Genomic DNA, 19,339 nt, shown 5'->3' on the forward strand with positions numbered 1-19,339 from the left:
TAACTGCCAAATGTTTATAGCCGATACAGCTTGCCAAATGTTTATGTCCGTCATGCCTGCCGCGTCAGAACAAACTAACTCACTCGCAAGCGTGTGGATGGATTTCGAAATCAAACCAAACGTTTGTGTCCATTTGTGGCGATTTGGAGTTTGTAGCAAACGCCAAACGTGCGGACGTAGCATAAGCTATCAGAGTCATTCTTTCAACGATGTTTCTATTTTTTAAGTGTCTTTCAATCACGGATAAGAAAAAAAATAGTCATCATGCCTATTACGCTGGCGTAAATTCCGCCGCAAATGTCAAACGCATACAAATACACGACGGAATAGTATGTCGTCTCTCGCGTTCCGCCCGTATTTTGTATGAGTTTAAAACGCAGCGTAAACGCGGCGGAATTTACGCCGGCGTAATTCAGCCTAGTGCGTTTAGAGTTTTAGACACATAGGTAGGTGGTGGACCTGCGTAATTTAATTGGTCGCGTAATGCGTTATCTCAAACCCATCCGACAGATCGTAGGTCACATTGTATTGATATAATCCAACCAAATGACGTAGCTCCCTCAACTGCCTATGAATCAATTTCTTCGATGGTACAATGTACCATGATCATTGTACACTATACGGTATACAGTGTGCACATATGCCGATTCCTCCTACAGTTTCGCCTAGAGATCTCAAAGTTTTGGCCTATAAGTCGATTTACATTGGGTTCAAAAAAGTTGAGGTATGGTTTAAGGATTCTTCACACGTACTGCAGCGCGTCGTCAGGCGGCGGTAGCGGCTGCACGTAGTTCCGGCACAGCCCGTAAAACCGCTGCGGTCGCAAACTACGCTCCTGCGCATCGAACCTACATAAATAAAATAACAATGAAAAGGATATTATTAATTTGTCATGTAAGTCATAATTTATTGCAATTAAAAATTACAATATTTATTATCATTTATCATTTTGGCGTGAATGCGAATCTGCCGTCACATAAATTAACACCAGCGCGGCGGCAAGCAAAATTATACTTGAGAGACATATATTAATAGGAGCGAAGAAATAAAGGAAAATGTGCAAAAACGGGGGAAATTATTTGAAAGGGCTTATCTCACGAACTACTGGAACAATTTTTCTGTTACTTGGCACAGATCAGAAGTAGACCACATGAAGGATCGTAGGCTATTTTTTGTGGACTAATTTGTCTGTGAAATATCTAATATACGCGGGCGAACCTGCGCGGAACGTCTAATCCATTAAAAAAAACGCCAACCTCCACCCGACGTGCGCCATGCAAGTATGGCAGTGGGCGATCGTCCACGTGTAGCCGGGGAACCACGAGAACTCGGCGGACGGCGCGCCGCTCAGCTGCGTGTTGGTCGCGCGGGACACCGTCACCACGTCGTGCATGTAGCCACCTGTAGGGATATTGGAGCCATCGTTAGAGCCAGTCATTGGATGATGTTGTGAGCTGTGAGTGCTCATAATGGCGCGTTCAGACGTGCGCGTGTTCTGCTGTAGCGTTTGCCGTTTGTGAATCCGTGCGCGTTTTCCCGAACGCTACAGCAGAACACGCGCACGTCTGCACGTGCCGTAAGCGGAGGGCATGAAGAAGGCAATGGGCTTATTTTCTTTCCTATAGAGAATGCATACTAATATTATAAACGCGAAATGCTGAATGTATAAAACTTTTTCACATACATATAGACAGAGAGCTGATTCTTAAACTGTCAAGCTAGCTAATTCAATGTTAGCAGTCCTAAGCAGTTTTAAATTTAAATATTTTAGAACAGGGTACGTGTTTAAGGGCTCAGCTCTTATTCTATAAACATAGTTTTCAGGTCCTATACTTAAATTAAACAGAATAAGAAAAAAAAACAGTTTTGGCATACCTAAATTAGTATAATTAGAGTGCACTCCCTCGCTGGACATGGCAAATATGTGCTCCCGCCGCGCTATCTCCGCCGCACATGACGTACAGCATAACACACTTTTCTGGAAACAATTATTATATTAAAAAAAGTTTTGATCACTATTATAGCCCATACATCCGTCCATTTCCGTGTGCAAAAAATTGTTTGTCAGTGAGTGCGTAGAATCGCCACGGACACACACACGAACCATTGGGCCACATGACTATGTCATGTTCAAACGTCAAAGTTACAAAGCTTATGTATTTGTGGCTAAGACTATCCATAGAGTGGTTGCGTTGAAGTCGTACACGACTGCAACACGACCGCATCATACAGTCGACCATACACATGAAGCTAAATAGCTTCATGACCATACATTACCTTTGTTGTTTGACCGCACGGCGAAACTCGACCGCAGAACGACTGCTCAAGTCAGACCGCTCAAGAACTCCTCGAGCGGCCTGTGTATTGCGGATATGAATTGATTATGGAAACTGTAGATCGCCGTGCTGAAACCGCATCTTTCAGTCGGTCTCGAATGCAAGATGCGGTCTGTCTACCGGCCGGCCTTAGACTTGTATGAACCATGTACTACCTATCTTTTATAGAATAGGCGTGGTTATAAAGTTATTTTAATTATAAAGCGATATAAATAACCCTAAGTACATACCCTGGTGATGAAGCGGACCTCCATATGCAGTCGCAGCAGCGCGTCATCAACTCGGAACAGCGCGAGCCGCTCGCGCGCCGACAGCGCCAGGTTGGACGCCGTCCAGAACGACAGCGACACCGGGTCCTCGGGCACTGCGCCTGTTGTGATTATTGTTACTAGCTATTTGACCGAGCTTTGCTCGGTGTTCTATAAAACACGAATAAAATGACATTTTCTAAAAATTATTGCTAGCTAGATCGATTTATCGCCCCCGAAACCCCCTATATATCTACTAAATTTCATGAAAATCGTTGGAGCCGATTCCGAGATTCCAATTATATATATATAAAGAATTGCTCATTTAAAGATATAAGATTACCTATTTATTAGTGTCGATGTGGTAACAATTTGTAAATTATATTGCTATAAACTTAATTTTAACAAAAATATATCGTAACTACTTTATAGTCCAAATATGGATAAACGCATTAAAAGGGCGACTAACTCCAAAAATCAAACATCGTCCTTCTCTCTTCACACTCACGCCCGTCTTTCATATGCCAGGTGAAAAAGAACGACGCGGATTCATCGCCAAATCAGTTTTTTATCAATAACTCGATAAATATACAACATTTTAAAAATCCGCTAGGTCGATCTCTCAATGATAGAATTTTATACAATGTGTTAAAATATTAACTTTGCACGGTTATGGCAGTAAATGAAAAATTCGTGAAAATTAGATGCATCTTTGTGATTTTTTTCTATCGATAAAATTTTAAAATTCTCGGAAATATAAAAACGAATTATAAAATGGTCAATTTAGGGTTAGTCGCCCCCTTGCAAGGTTATTTAGTTATCTAAAGCGTGCACAATCGACGTCGACCCTATGAAATCATTGAAAACGTTCACGCTACAAGTTCGTAGTCCAACGTGAAGATTGGGCGAACGTGTAGGTGCTGTATAAAACGGGCACAAAACTTGGAGATGCGGTGAGGCATTCGAATGGCGCGCATTGTTACCGCATGTATCATAAACGCGAATCTGTCTACTTCGCTTTATGCTTCAACCATCTAAAAACGTTTAAATCTTACTTACACAGAGACACTGACTTGAAGTAATCCTTGATTATTTCCCGCATTCGCTGGTAGTTAAATATTTCATATACAAAGAGTGGCCATGGTGTAACTGAGGCGTCCATACTGCGAAGTCGACTGTCAATGCTATAAAGAAAATAAAATATTATAATGGGCAGTACACTCAATATTCAATTGCATACTATTAAGAGATAAATTGCTTAACAGTCAATGTATGTAAATGCAGAAAAATGCTAGATACCACGCGAAAATATTAAGGTTAAAAAAAGTACATTACATACATACATTGACATTGACTTTTGCTATTTTACTCCTAAGTCCTACATGTATATCATAATATTATATTATGATAGTAGTGTAACAGCATTTCATGGACGATATTTGTAGATGAATCAAAGAATATTAAGTTTTATTTAATCAATTTTTAAAACTTACAATAGTTTTTGCATACTATATTGGCAGTTTGCAAAAATATTATGGTAGTATTGGTAGTTATAAGATGGTATTTGTGAAATACTTAGTACTCATATGGTAGAGTTATGTTTTATTGATTAATTTGCGAATTTCCACATCGAAAGACTATAGCAACACTGTAACTGGCACTGACTTGGAGTGGCGTAGTGCGTCCAGGCTGGCAAGACGCGCGTGGTGTAGCGGGTCGCCACGCTGCAACTCCGGGAGAACACGAACTTTCACCATTTGCATTCTATACCAAAAATTAAAATAAAATAACTATCGCATCACACTCATATAATAAAAACGTAGTTTATACTTTATAAATAACTTAGCAGTTATAACTACTAATATTTGTAAACATGCAGTTGTTCTGTATTATAATGATACTAGCGACCCGCCCCGGCGTCGCACGGGTATAAAATATATAGCCACTGAAAAATGATTAAAATCAATAGCCTATGGTCCTTCACGTGGTCTACTTCTTATGTGTGCCAAATCTATATATTAATACGTGAGCCAAAAACTTTGTATCCCTTTTGACGAAAATGGGGAAACGTAGGTGAATGAAATTTTGCACAGTTATAGTTTATATGGTGAAGGAGTGCACCGAGCTAATATGATTTTGAAATTATGCTTTTATCATACATTTTTTTAACAAATAAAACATTACACACACTACAACACACATACATGAGAAACGACAGTTTTTCGAGTGACAAGCCTATACATACGAATTATACTCTTTTATTTATGGTTGAAGTCTGTTGACAACAAGTTGACAAATTGAAAATGGATTATAGTTTTTTTATTGAATCTTAGATTACTATTAGACAATGCTTACACAGCCAGTTTGAGATCAAGTCAATATTTTTTACAATATATATACTAAGGCCGAATTTCGACCATTGGGCGATCTCTAGTAACATAAAAATTGCTCCAGTAGTTCGCGAGATAAACCCTTTCAAATAATTTCTCCCGTTTTTACCACATTCTCCTATTAGTCTTAGCATGATAAAATATAGCCTATAGCCTTCCTCAATAAATAGGCTATCTAACACTGAAATAATTTTTCAAATTGGAGCAGTAGTTCCTGAGATTAGCGCGTTCAAGTTAGCCCTTTCAAATAGTTTACCCCGTTTATTCCACATTTTCCTCTATTTCTTTGCTCCTATTAGTCTTAGCGTGATAAAATATAGCCTAACCTTCCCCGATAAATGGGCTATCTAACACTGAAAGAATCATCAAAATCCGTTGCGTAGTTTTAAAGATTAAAGGGAACAAAGGGACATGAGGGAAAGAAAAGCGACTTTGTTTTATAATCTATATATTAATACATGAGAGAAAAACTTTGTAACCCTTTTTACGAAAAATGGGGAAACGTAGGTGCATGAAATTTCGCACAGTTATAGTATATATGGAGAAGGAGTGCATCGAGCCAATATTATTTTAAAATTATGTTTTTATCATATATATTTTTAACAAATAAAACGTTACACACACTACTACTAAAAAGATGACAGATTTTTTTAAGTGACAAGCCTATACATACGAATTATACTCTTTTATTTATGGTTGAAGTCTGTTGACAAGAAGTTGACAAATTGAAAATGGAATATAGTTTTTTTTTATTAAATCTTAGATACTATTAGACAATGCTTACACGGCCAGTCTGAGATATATATATATATGTTATTTTTTATTATGTTTAGTCTTTGTTAATGTTGGCGTTGTTAGTGTAATATTGTAAGTAAAGTGTAAGTGAAAAGGTATAATATTGTTGGTATAAAATCTTGTATGTTACTCTAAAAAAGATTGGTAAGTGTAAAATGAGCGCTTCTCGCCTTCAAACGTAAAAGTTTGGCGAGTTTATAGTTTGTAACAACACATAAAAAATTGTATTTTGTAAAAAAAATGAAAAAAAAAAAAAAAAAAAAAAAAAGATCAGCTGAGTCCTAGAGACAAGAGTTGAAAAAAAATATGATAAAGTCAATATTTTTTTACAAAATATAGGTAGTAGTCCTAATGTCGTTGAAACTATGGTCGAATTTCGACCTTTGGGCGATCTCTAGTATGTATAGATAGAAATCAAGTGGTAAGTATACAATATGAAAAATTAGGCAGTTTCATGCAAAGAGAGCTTACAGAACTGTAATCTTAGTAAACTTAACAACAATACCTGTAAAAATTAATTCTTGGCTGAGTAGGTTTTGGCATATCCACAAATCGAAAGCGATGAATGGCTCGTGCCTTTACTTTTAGAGATATAATTGCTGGTGTTGCTTCAAATACCTCACAGAGTACTCCATATCCAGAAACCTTGGTACCACTATCACTGAAAAAAACGAAACATTAAGCAAAACAATTGTATCGTAAATAATTGTTCACATGCCCAGTAAACACTAATTAAAATGGTTTTTTCCTCACTCTGGACATAATAATCCAAATAATTTATCCTCTTCAATGACTTGGACTAGCATGGCAGCATCATGTTGGTCACCAATCAACATGGGTACTGTTTCCCCAGGGAACACAACACCGTGATGAATTGTGACTGGTACTTTTCCTTCCCAGCCTGCTTCTAACACAGACCTTCCACTGACTGGCAATAGCTCTGAGCCCATATACTGCAAAGATTAAAATTTATGAAATACTGGATATCTATATATATAAAAAATGGATTTCCAATTATGTTAGTAACGCTTTAACTCGATAACGATTCTGAAAATTTTAGTCTTAAAATAATCCTTGAAGTCCAGGGAAGGTTTTTAAGTGACACGAAGTTCACCGGGACAGCTAGTATAAAATAATTTTTTGAGAATCTTAGTAGATTAAAAAGAAAAAAGTACTTAGAATTAGTATACAATTTTTTAAGGATCAATAGTTATTATCTATTTCAAGTGTTTGAGTTTAATAAAATTTAAGTAGGTTATGATTTATTTTGTGTAAAAAGCTAAATTCAGTGGTTTCATTGTTTTTTGCAAGTTAATGCTTGGTAGCTTACTGAATGTGTGGCTGCTAAGGATATATCAAATTGACGCCCTTCGCCTTCATCATTTTCCTCTATTGTCTCACGTTCATCATCTTCCAAAAGGCTGCTAGTATCTTCAATCTCTTCGTCTCCATCACTTGATACTATCAAGAAAAATACGAAAATAGTACATGAAAGGTAAACTCCTTTGCAGCTTTGTGCAAAATATTGTCAATAAATGTGCCATACTATATTAAATTTTTAGATACATACCATTTTCATCCATGACTATTCTTTTTAACTTATTTCTTTAGATCAAGCTATTTCGATGTAAACAATATAAATATTTCAAAACAAAAACAGCTGTGCTTCTGCTATTGCGATCAAAATGCGATTTTTGAAAACATACTTCAAATTTGACATTTAATTTTTTTAGTGTGGTGAAAAGAAGTACACTTGACATGACTCATGAGCCACGAGGTACAGCCTTCAAAATTCGTAAACGGCGTAAACCATGGCGGATTTTACTAAAGTTGTCACTGAATAATAAAAAAAGACGGGTTGCACTCCGGGAGTGCCGGCAGAAGTGAAAACTTGATTAGGCCCAGTGGCCCAATGACCAGATATGAATTATTAGCATTTTATCATCTGGCGATTGGTCCCACTTTTATGATTCATTGTTTTCTGAAAAGAAATTTTGAAGTTTTGAAGAAATTTTTAATTGCGTTCCGGCGGGCGTCGTTATATGTCAGATGACGTCGATCGGATGGCAGTTCAAATGTTTCTGACGGATCGCACTCTCTCTTACATTTCGTACTGAGCCGAGTGAGCTCGAACTCGCCGGAAGGTCGCCGGTCCGGCGAAATTCAACTGTTTCTGATCAGAATTCGGACAATGTGCGGCCGGGCTTAAGGTGACTATAATAAAATATATTCTGTAATCAAATAAGTATAAAGTTGTTATTCCATTTGACTAAATTTAGAAATATAATAGAATCCTAAAAAGAAGACTTCTTATTCCACTTGTCCTAATTTAGTAACTAAAAAGGCCCTTTAAATCAGTTGTAATGACGCGGCGATTTTGGCCAGACGTCTTAGCTGTTGGCTCAATGAAAATCAAAATAAATAAAAGGCGAAAAAGATGGTTGAAAGAATTTTTGCTCCACGAAAAATTATGAATTATGAACTATCTGAACTCCTTGGAACCAGCAGGATTTAGAAATTACTTACGAATATATTCCAGATCGTATTTAATATTAATATAATATATTAACTATAATACAATAAAAGGTTCAAACCATCTGGCAACACTGATTTAGTCAGTCCGAAGCCACACTTTTTCCGATTTAGTACATTAATTAGGATCCTAGCATTCTTTAGACGTCTAAATTTTGTCAAATGGAATAACAACTTTAGCGTGATAAAATATAGCCTATAGCCTTCCTCGATAAATGGGCTATCTAACACTGTAAGAATCATCAAAATCCGTTGCGTAGTTTTAAAGATTAGGGAACAAAGGGACATGAGGGAAAAAGCAACTTTGTTTTTAACCGACTTCCAAAAAACGAGGAGGTTATATGTTCGGCTATGGATATATTTTTTTATAACTAATAAGTATTTCAAAACATACGTATTTAATGTTAAATCCATGTATTTGAGGCATTCATTGGTCGTTCTTATGATTTATTACTAAGCGGAACTACAAAACTCAACAATATCTAGCATAAAATGTTCACTAAAACCTTTATTTGTTATAACCGAGTAACTCGGACTTAACTTGACACGCTTTTCTTGAAGAGTTCCGACTTCCAAGTTCTAGTGATTCCACAGATTTCATACAAAAATTATTAAAAAAAAAAAGAATTAAAAAAAACAAATCGTCAAGAAAGCACATCTTGTGATTGTGAATTTGATTGACTTTGTGAATATTTGTGAATTATTTTGAATGAAAAGTGTATATAGCGTATAAATAAATATAACTCAGAATTAGAGAATTAGGAAATGTGAAAAAAATCTTAATTTACAAACTCAGTCGTCATGTGTCGCAAATTTTTATGGTGTTACGTATTTGTATTAATTTTGTTGGATTTATCCCTGAATTCTAAGCTGACAGCTCTAGGAAAAAGCCATGGTAAAATCAATATTTATATTATTTAATATAATAATACAAGACAGCAGTTTCATGTCTTACAAAAGGTCGGAATCGTAAACGATTTGGTAAGGCCTGTCTTCTTAACTTTAGCCTGTAATTTCATGCATGTAAGTCACCGAATGAACTGCGATATTATTTTTGAGTAGGGCCGGGTATGTTCATAGATTTCCTCCTATATTTGGAAAGATTATTTCTGGCGAAACACATCACTGTGTTGGCGGTTAGAGAGTGTAAATATAACACGTTACTCTGTGGTTGCATCTAAATATCTAATGCATTGATACATTCCACAGGTCTATTTCTAATGAGTTTTAATTATTTAGTAGGAATTCAAGGATATCATGGCAACTGGATGTTGTAGGTAGTTGGAAAAAAATCAGTAGTACAGTTAGGTACCTATCAGTAGTACAGAAACATCTTAAAAACTAAGAGCCCAAATTAAAAAAAAGGGGTTAAAACTTAGGAACATAGCATTTAATCTGAATTACAGCATTACAGTTATCAACCAGCGTTGCAAAAGTTTTTTGATTTTTTTTACCTTTTTATTTGCATTAAAATAATGTTTACATGACAATAGATACACCCCTCTAGCTTCCACACTCTTATCTTCATTACACACCTTTCTCAGTATGCAGCACATACATTCGGGATTTGTATGAAAAGCGGGACTGAGCCTGTCCCGCGTGGGACTTTTAATTTTAATGAAAAAATTGAGATGTCCCGCCAAAATCGGGACATCTGGCAACACTGTTATCAACAAACTCACATGTACAATACCACTCTTTGACTATATTACTTTACAAAGAAGTTGGACACAAAATCTATTTTTAACTGTACAAAAATCCTAAACCATATTTTTTTATATAATTGATAAGTGTAGCTAAAATGGTAAGCAAAGTATAAACAAAATGCTTCTCCTCCCAAGCAGTTGAATTCAACCGTGAAAACAATAGATTTCCAGGAATCCACGATCGAGGGATTAAGAATTAAGATATAATAATGTTGCTTAATGCAAATGCTAAATGCTTGTATCTTTATGAGTGGCCAAAGAAGGCACTCTCATAATATCAAAACAATCTTATTTTCTGAACATTTACTGAGTAAGGGAAAACTGACTGTCCTAGTGTATTTTAAGTTTAATAAGACTACTATGGTCTAAGTCTGGTCTAGTTAAGGAAGTATATTTAAATTAATATTTGTTTCAGATGTCACCATACAAGACTCCTTTAGAGAAGGAATGCCCTTTCAGGTAACACTTGTTCGATATTTTATTGACACTGTGCATATGTAGACATAGTTAAATAATATGATATTTAATTGTCCTGGTCCAATTTGTTAGAAAACTAACTTGACAGAATAAAAACTAAACATTGTATAACTAATATAATGAATAAGTTAATTTATAAAATTGAATAATAATTATTGATTTTTATTAATTTACTACAGTATTTTCAGTATTTAATTTACATTTAGATTTGCTACAGTATCTAAATGAAATTTGTTACATTATTTAGATTTAATGAATTTTTCTATTTAAATAACCTGTTTTCTAAGCAAGTCCCTGTTTTTATAGATAGTAGAAGTATACAAAAGATCTTGTATTTATACATTATATTATATATTTTTTCAACTATGCATCAATAAAAATATATGATGCATAGTTAAATAATAATAAAAATATAATAATAATTATTATATCATCACTAGGAGTGGGATAAAGAAGTATGGGGAGAGAGTGTGGGTAATATGGAAACGGAAGACGAAGGGGAACCCATAGAAGGTGTGTCGTTGGACCCTCCAGTGCTGAAGTTTGGGCAGTCGGCACTGGCTACTCCGCATGCTCGAAGTGTGACAATCACCAACACTGCAAACACTACAATACATCTCGCATCTGTCGCTGGCACAACTCCAGATTTCCACGCTTCCTTCTTTGAATCTAAGGTAAAATTGAGCTTATGTAATATTATTCTAAAGTCCAATTTATCTCTAACTTGTTCTGTTACTAACCGCCATCATAAAACATGTTATTGTTTATGAAAGCATGATGTTTCTAATGTGTGTCATGAAAGTTTGCAGTTTTAATTAACACTTTGTACTGGGTGAAATATTACATACAGTGGGGCCAATAAAGGTCAGAATAGACTTATGAAACAGGCAAGTATACTAGGTTTAAATTTTTTAATAAGGGTGGGTTGCACCAGAGGCGTGGTTATAGTTACAGTTATGGTCAAAGTTATGGTTATAGTTAAGGCTAACTTTAATTTTAACCTTAACTTTGACCACATAATTTGACAGATGACAGCTGGTCCGACAAGGCTTTAAATGAACGTGGGCGGGGGTGCTGCTGGTAAAGGAGAACTGTCAAAAATGGCGTTTTTGTATTATAACAGCGTTAATTCCTTTTTTCGCCATGTTCATTTAAAGTCTTGTCGAGCTTAAGATTATCATTAAATATGGCGTCCATTATTGACTTTAACCAAAGATTTGACATTTTGCATTGTAGTTAAAGTTCATAGCTGGGCACCGTTAATCAAATAGTTAACTTCGTTAATCGTTAATCCGTTAAAAAGAAAGTTAACTTCGTTCGTTAATCCGTTAAAAAGAAAGTTCACTTCGTTAAACGTTAAAGCGTTGCATTTCGGACGCATTAACGCAAGTTAACGTTAACCGTTAATCCGTTAATATGTGTAATATGGCCTTGTTATAACTTATATCATTGCGTTAGTGTACATACAAAACCTGTTGGTTTAGGTTCTGGAAGTTAACAGGTTAGGGACAAACCAAATACTTCTATAATTATTGTATTCTACTTAACTAAATTACACTGCACTCTTCTTTATAACAACATGCAAATGATTTATAATAACAATAAACAAATCACTCTTCACTCTATAAGCACCGGCGCTGAGTAATGAAATGATAAAACGAAACAAATCTCTTCTCACTCGCACGCGCCTGAAAATGTATCTAGTATAATGTTTTTGTTTCACTCGCTGCTGCCGTGACGCGGCGCCGCGCTGCCCGCCCGCCCAGCAGTTGTCGTTTCATACTAACTGTCTGAACATAATTTCGCGCTGCGCCGCGGTGCCGTGCGGTAAATAGTAGGCATTAGATAAACGATTAACGTACTTCTGAATATTAAAGTCCGTTAATATTTTTAGAAGTTAATTCGTTAATCAAAATGTTAACTTCGTTAAGTAACGGATTAACGAGTTAATGCCCAGCTATGTTAAAGTTATAGTTAAAGTTACAGTTATAGTTCTGAGGGGTTAGTGCGAGTTTTATTCGATCATACGCATCGAGCACGTTTACGCGAATTTATATGGGATCAAAGCAATATCCACGTTAGCCAGTAGATGGCGCTGCTTTGATTCCATATAAATTCGCGTTAACGTGCTCGATGCGTATGATCGAATAAAACTCGCACTAACCCCTCTGGTAAGTTGGTGCAGCCTACCCTAAGAAATATGTATAGTATTACTTTAGTATCATACCAACAACTATTTACACCAGGCATTCCCAATCTTATTTTGTCTACTGCCCACTTTGAGAACAAAATATTATGTTTTAGTTGTTTTAATATTTTGACGCGCGGGCGCTAGAACAAAGATTATAATACATACATATAATAAATAAATATATATTTATTGTTTTATAAATTACATAATAATAAGATTAAGAGCTCACCTGACTCTAAAAATCATACATCGTCCTTCTCTCTTCACACTCACGCCCGTCTTTCATATGCCAGGTGAAAAAGGACGGCGCGGAATCATCGCTGAGTTAGTTTTACTTAAATAAAAGACGAACTATAATGATTATGAAAAGTGTTTTGAGCAAATTTAGGTTTTATCAATACCTTTTTAGATATTAAAAAATATTAAAAAAAAGACAGCAAACTTCGAAGATCCAAGCAAAAATGTGTCTAAAACAAGGTTTTTTGTAAAAAATAAACTATCGAGCATTTTTTGAGTAATCGTGTTTTCGTCTTGAGCATTTAATCTTTATGAACTGAAGTTACTTGTGTCAAAAAATCAGTTTTCTAGACCTTACAGATTTTGAGATCTAGGTTAAAGTATTTAGTCAAGTTAGGGTCATATGGGCTCTTAATGTTTTGAACGATGAGTCCCAGTCGGTGTGGCGGCCAGTAGATCCGACATTTTACGATTTCCTTAGATTTTATGCTGCTCCACCCTTTGCCTTTAGATGTTGCTTAAACAATATTTATTAATTATTTGTATTTGACATAGTATAAGCAGGTATTTGATTTCTTGTGTTTTGTTACAACCACAGAGGTTACAAGTTACAACTTACAACCCTGTCTTTTATCTTTATCGTGTGCTATCGCTCAGGAAGTGCCGCGCGCGCGCTGCGTCTGACGTCGTGTTTATGAACTGACCACACGAAAACCTGATAACTTATCGCACGTAATATCTTAATATCACACATAACTCCTCGATTATTTATTACCTTTTGAACTTGCTGCAATAAAATAGATAAGGATGTCGCTTGTTGAATGCATATCGTTATTAATGTTTAACAATAAATAACATTCATGTCAACATTGTATTTTTGTGTATTCTTGTGTAATAAGAAAATGTTTTGTTTCATATTGTTTTAGCTGTACATAATATTGGATTGGCTTTTCCTCTACTATTATTATTCCTTCCTTGCTTACTAATTTGCTATTGCATAATATGTTTATACAAAGCAAGCTATTTTGGTCAGCTGTAGCCCTAGCACGGCCACCAGCAGAAATGCGAAAGTATGGACAAACTGTGGAGATAAAGTTAAGGTAGAGTTCCGATCTTTTTTCGTTCCCAAAAATGCAATTCAAATGCCACTTTCTGACAGAATATAATCCTAAAAATTCAAATAATATCCTACTTTATGGTATATACACTATAGTCTGTCATAAAGTCGCATTTTAATTGAATTTTTGTCGGTCGCGATTGGCCGCAGTAAAGATCGGAACGGCACCTTTAGTTTATGTCCACAGTTTGTCTATACTTTCGCATTTCTACTGGTGGCCGTGCTAGGGCTATAGGTATTGGTTACATTAAGGCAGCTTTGTAGCTAATTGTTTCCTCAAATGTGTTAATTACCTTGCTAAAAAATTGAGAGAGATTATTATGGAGTATATATTATGCTGTTTATAAATATAATGATAAGTGAATGCGTTTTGGTAGGTACACATAATAATATTATATTTTATTATCATTTCGTTTTTACAAACAATTATAGCCAAATAATACTTAGTAAAATATTTAGTGAAGTTCGGTCGCACATATTTTATTTAAAATGTGGGGCAAGTTTTAATACACATTATACTGTATAGTTGCTTAAAATTACAGATAGTGAAAGGCCAAGGTTATGTCCTGTTTATTTTACTGCTTTCATGTGCAATGTTGTTTTATTTACAGTTTAAACGTTTGATGTAAATGGAATTGTTGCGTAATAGTAAAGTATGGGCAGAGGTTTTTGTGCGCGACCGGACCGGTTATGGTCTTGTATGTGGGTCAGTAAGGCGGCAAGGCAATAATTGCAGATATTTTCGAACATGTCCTGCCGTAAGCTGATGGCCCTTTCGTCTGTAGAACTTTTCGGGTCAAGCATTAAGATGCACTTTCATTAAAAGCGCTTTAAGAATGGGGTTTCGTTAACATAATATGACTATAATAATATGTTACGAAAAATGTAAATTATTTTATCTTGGTAGGGATGTAAAAATATACACATTCGGAAAACAGTCGTTTCCGTGAGGAAGTCAAATCCATCGACAAACACGTATAAACAAATACAAAGAGTGATTTCGAATTGTCGTAATATACCTACTCACATGATACATCATATTATAAGGTATCTACGTTGTACAAATAAAGCTAAGTTAACAATACTCAATATTATAATGTAATCGACGTTGACGAAGAGAAGAGGAACAGGAAGAGTTGGGCGCGGGGGGCGCGGAAAAGTCCGAATTATGACGTGACGTGGTGGGTCAAGCTCGAACTTTTCCTGCGTCACGCCGCACCCTCGTGCGTCACGGCGGGACGACGAGCAGCGTGACCGCCGATAATTACACCAATAAAAAGATTAACTACAGAAAGACGTTATTTCTGGATGAATATTTTTAGAGTCTTGTCTGATATTTTTATTGTCGATTATTATAGATTTATAATATATAAGTTATCATGAGTCTCGCAGACTCATGATATACTTATATGTATAAGTTATTGTACGTTTTTGGTTAATGACATATTGTCGTTATTATATTCCCACTATTGATATTATGCTATTTTATAAAATTAAGTTTGTGATCTTATAATAGTACTTTAAAAAGATAAAACCGACTTCAAATTGTTCGTAATTAAGAATTAAAATTCCCTATCTCAAAATCTACTGAACCGAAATTGATGAAACTTGCAGTATTCCCTAAGTTGAACAATACCTGGTACAATAAAAAAGAATCACTTAAATCGGACTTGTTGTTCCGGAGATATGCGTGCACAAACACAAATACATACATACACTTTTCAAATTTTCACATTTGTTTTCAATTTTCACAATTGGCACATTTGTTCAGAAGCTGTTATAGATTAACATTATATACAAAAACTGGGCAGTTCTGGAAATATTACATACATACGCGTCGAATTGATAACCTCCTTTTTTTGAAGTCGGTTAATAATAATATTAATGATAGATTCCATCCACCCATGTTTAATTTTTTTAAAATTGAGTTGAGGAAAATCGCATTATGATTCGTTGTATTGTGAGTTATGTTATGACTCAAGAGAAATTATTAAGGCTCGTTGCTTATGTTATACAATATGAATATTTAACCACATGTTATGATAGGCATATTTATACAGTATTATATATCTTCGTTAAGGTCTTATCTTTAGCTCTATTTGTTAGTGTATTGTATTATTCTTGCAGACTCTGGCGCCACAAGGCAATACAACGTTCACAGTAGTCTACCTCGGCCGTAGAGAAGGCCCGGTGTCCGCCCGCCTCTACATTCACACGTCACTAGGAATCCAGAAATATACGGTAATATCGTTTTACAAACTTGGCATGTTGACACTTTGATTTATGGCTAGCAATTACTTACGGGCATTCTAGTTGATTTACCACCAAACATTATTTATAATGTTTTGCTTTTCGCTGTAGCTATAAGTCAAATTATTATATTATGTTCTCGGTTTTTAGTCGAACGCATACCAATTGAGTTTATTATGCGTTTTAGAGAGTAGTGGAGTGCTTAGAGCGTAAAGATCATTTTGCAAGTAAACTTTGCAAGTTATAGTGGAAATAACACCACAAAAACAAAAATTCATTCACTATTACAATTTTCGGAGGTTAAAACCTCCGGGCGCTGCACTAGAGAAATAGACTCAAAATTGAAACGGGACATAAAGCCTGTTTCAGAATAGCGAGTGTGCATAAATAAGGCCGTTTTTCCACCGTCGTTGTCCATTCATCGGCCCAAAATAATCTCGTCGGTGGTCAAATGGCCTAAGTGTGAAATCGCCGGGAATTTGTCTCTATCACTCACTATGGAGTAAGCAGCGACAAAACTTCCGGCCTTTGTTGTTATAAATCATGCCTATAACCAATAATATTAACCAGGAGGATAATTTTCCCCCCAGGTGTCAGCGGTGGGCGTGGCTAGCGAGTACGACGTGTGGCCGCTGGTCGGCGTGCGCGTGCCGCTCAACGCTACCGTCGAGTGGGAGCTACGACTGCACAACCCCACCGCTACAACCATACAGGTTACATAATGAATATTATTATTATTAATTATTATGTAACTAACAGCTGCATATAAGTTTTAGGGACAAAACAAATTTTTATTTACAGTCTCCATATCGTTTTGTCGCCCATAATTGTAAACGCAGTAAATGGAAATAATAATACATTGAGAATTTTAAACTTTATTAACTTTGTATGCATGCATGTATTTATTTTAAATTGTATATTTCAGTTGCGACATTTTTTTAACGCGAAATAAACGCAGGTGACGGAGGTGTACTCTTCGGGAGCGTGGCTTTCACTCGCTCTGCCCAGCGGCGGCGAGCGCGGCGCGCGGGCCCTTTGGAGCGTCCCGCCACGTACGACGCGCGCGCTCGTGCGTCTCCGCGCCGCACCCGCGCCGGCCGCGCAGCCGCTAACTGCCTACGTGCGAGTTAGGGGCGTGCCCGGCGGCGACCTGGTGCTGCCCGTCACTGCGCGCGCCGCCCCGCCCGGCGAGTACGCGAGACCGCTGCAAGTGCGACAACGGCCTAGCGGGACCCGAGATCCGCCGTATACGGTAATAACAAGGAAAATGAAATCTTCATAATATAGTTATTTACGAATCTTTAAATTAATTTCTATGAACATTAACATTTTAAACAAAATATCATTTTTGTAATATTACTAGATGTCGCCCGCAAATCCATTGCCCTGGAATTCGTTTAGCGCAGGGAACAGTTAATTTTTACGCAAAAAAAAAACGTTAACGTGAAATCTTATGTCTTCTCCTGTCTCTCAAAGTATCTCCATAGCAAATTTCATCTAAATCGTCGTCGCTTGAGCGAACAGACACTTTCGCATTTATAACATTAGTAAGGAAATTTATAAAAGAAATGAATTAGCACACGAATATTTTACGCAGGTTGAAATAGAGATGGCTAACAGCGGCGCGGCGACTATAACATTGGAAGGCGGCGTGCGGGGGGCGTGTCGCGCGGCGCCCGCACCCGATCCTTGCCAGCAGCAGCCGCGTCGTGCCAACGGTATGTTTACTCGTTAAAGTTTCATGTAATATTTGATATATAATTTTGACGTGGGAGAGCCATGCTTCGGCACGAATGGGCCGGCTCGACCGGAGAAATACCACGTCCTCACAGAAAACCAGCGTGAAACAGCGCTTCCGCTGTGTTTCGCCGAGTGAGTGAGTTTACCGGAGGCCCAATCCCCTACCCTTTTCCCTTCCTTACCCTCCCCTATTTCCTTCCATACCCTCCCCTATTCCCTTCCGTACCCTCCCCTATTCCCTTCCCTACCCTCCCCTATTACCCCTTAAAAGGCCGGCAAAGCACCTGCAGCTCTTCTGATGCTGCGAGTGTCCATGGGCGACGGAAGTTGCTTTCCATCAGGTGACCCGTTTGCTCATTTGCCCCCCTTATTTCATTAAAAAAAAAACTAGTTCTACCCTTCATTTTAGCGCATCTGACAAAAGCCAAATTAATTTAATTACATCAGTTTTTTTTTTTAATATGTTTAAATGTCCAAAAATTCTTAATGTATATGAATTTTTCAATTTTTAAGCGCGCTGCCTGCGCTGCTCTTTAAAAGCATTGAAAAAAAATAAAAATTATGTCGGTTGCGCTAAATTGGCGGTAAAGGTGCGAGTTCTTTCAAACATAATTGTAATTAATTACTTATTACGCATACAGATTTACATCACGTTATCAAATGTTGTAGGGGCCAGTGCGAGTGGAGCTCAGCTGACAATGTTGCGCACACAGCTGGAGCCCGACCAGGAGTTCACTCCTGTCGCGCGGCTCACACTTGATTGTGAGTATTAAATATGGCTGACACACTCTGTAGTCTCTACTTCACCTATCATTAGAGGTGCAACTTATTTTAGTTATTAAGAACTTAGTTTCTAGCACTTTATCACTTTAGTAACTCTGCATACATTTGAGTTTTCAATTTGTGTACACGTCGCACATATTTTACAGACGGCGCTCTGTGGGCGCAGGCTACGGGGTCAGGGGAGGCGGGGCAGGCGGAGGGGGCGTGGTGCGCGGGCTGTGTGCGGCTTGGCGACGCGCTAGTACCGTACAGCGTGCGCGTGCTGCCCGGCGCGCTCGTCATCACGCCGCCGCAGCTGTTGTTAGTATTTGTGTATAAACCAATTGAACGGCAGTTAATCTATACTAATATTATAAAGCGGAAGAGTTTGTTTGGTAGTTTGTTTAGTTGTCTAATATTTTTTCTCTGACAGCTTAATGTCTACTTAAACCTATCGTGAAAAGCTAGTAATATGTCAGAGTAAGGATTTTAAGCAATGATAGAGCGCTAAAAAGCTGTCATATTTTCATACGACATATGGAATTACTTACTTAGGTA

At 36.8% G+C, this 19,339-nt stretch overlaps 2 protein-coding genes across 2 annotated transcripts in view; one reads left to right on the forward strand and one right to left on the reverse strand.

Annotated features, from left to right (window-relative positions):
* Positions 1-268: 268 nt before the first annotated feature.
* On the reverse strand, positions 269-7,459 carry LOC121725824 (protein cereblon-like). Its single transcript, XM_042112934.1, has 10 exons — positions 7,340-7,459; positions 7,100-7,230; positions 6,523-6,722; positions 6,275-6,430; positions 4,250-4,348; positions 3,644-3,768; positions 2,567-2,706; positions 1,876-1,978; positions 1,257-1,401; positions 269-848 (listed from the first exon to the last, which is right to left on the reverse strand). Exons 1-10 carry the CDS (start codon positions 7,350-7,352, stop codon positions 743-745), a joined length of 1,218 nt encoding a protein of 405 aa, XP_041968868.1. The 5' UTR covers positions 7,353-7,459; the 3' UTR covers positions 269-742.
* Positions 7,460-8,950: 1,491 nt separating this feature from the next.
* The window catches only part of LOC121726613 (transmembrane protein 131), a 29,671-nt gene continuing 19,282 nt past the window's right edge, over positions 8,951-19,339 (forward strand). The window contains exons 1-9 of the mRNA XM_042114044.1: positions 8,951-9,196; positions 10,423-10,466; positions 10,925-11,158; positions 16,157-16,270; positions 16,870-16,992; positions 17,238-17,531; positions 17,877-17,997; positions 18,689-18,781; positions 18,949-19,102. Of these exons, the coding sequence (XP_041969978.1) occupies positions 9,103-9,196; positions 10,423-10,466; positions 10,925-11,158; positions 16,157-16,270; positions 16,870-16,992; positions 17,238-17,531; positions 17,877-17,997; positions 18,689-18,781; positions 18,949-19,102 (1,271 nt within the window). The 5' untranslated portion in view covers positions 8,951-9,102. The remainder of the gene's footprint in view (positions 9,197-10,422; positions 10,467-10,924; positions 11,159-16,156; positions 16,271-16,869; positions 16,993-17,237; positions 17,532-17,876; positions 17,998-18,688; positions 18,782-18,948; positions 19,103-19,339) is intronic.

Source organism: Aricia agestis, chromosome 4 (genome assembly GCF_905147365.1).
Source record: "Aricia agestis chromosome 4, ilAriAges1.1, whole genome shotgun sequence".
NCBI lineage: Eukaryota > Metazoa > Arthropoda > Insecta > Lepidoptera > Lycaenidae > Aricia > Aricia agestis.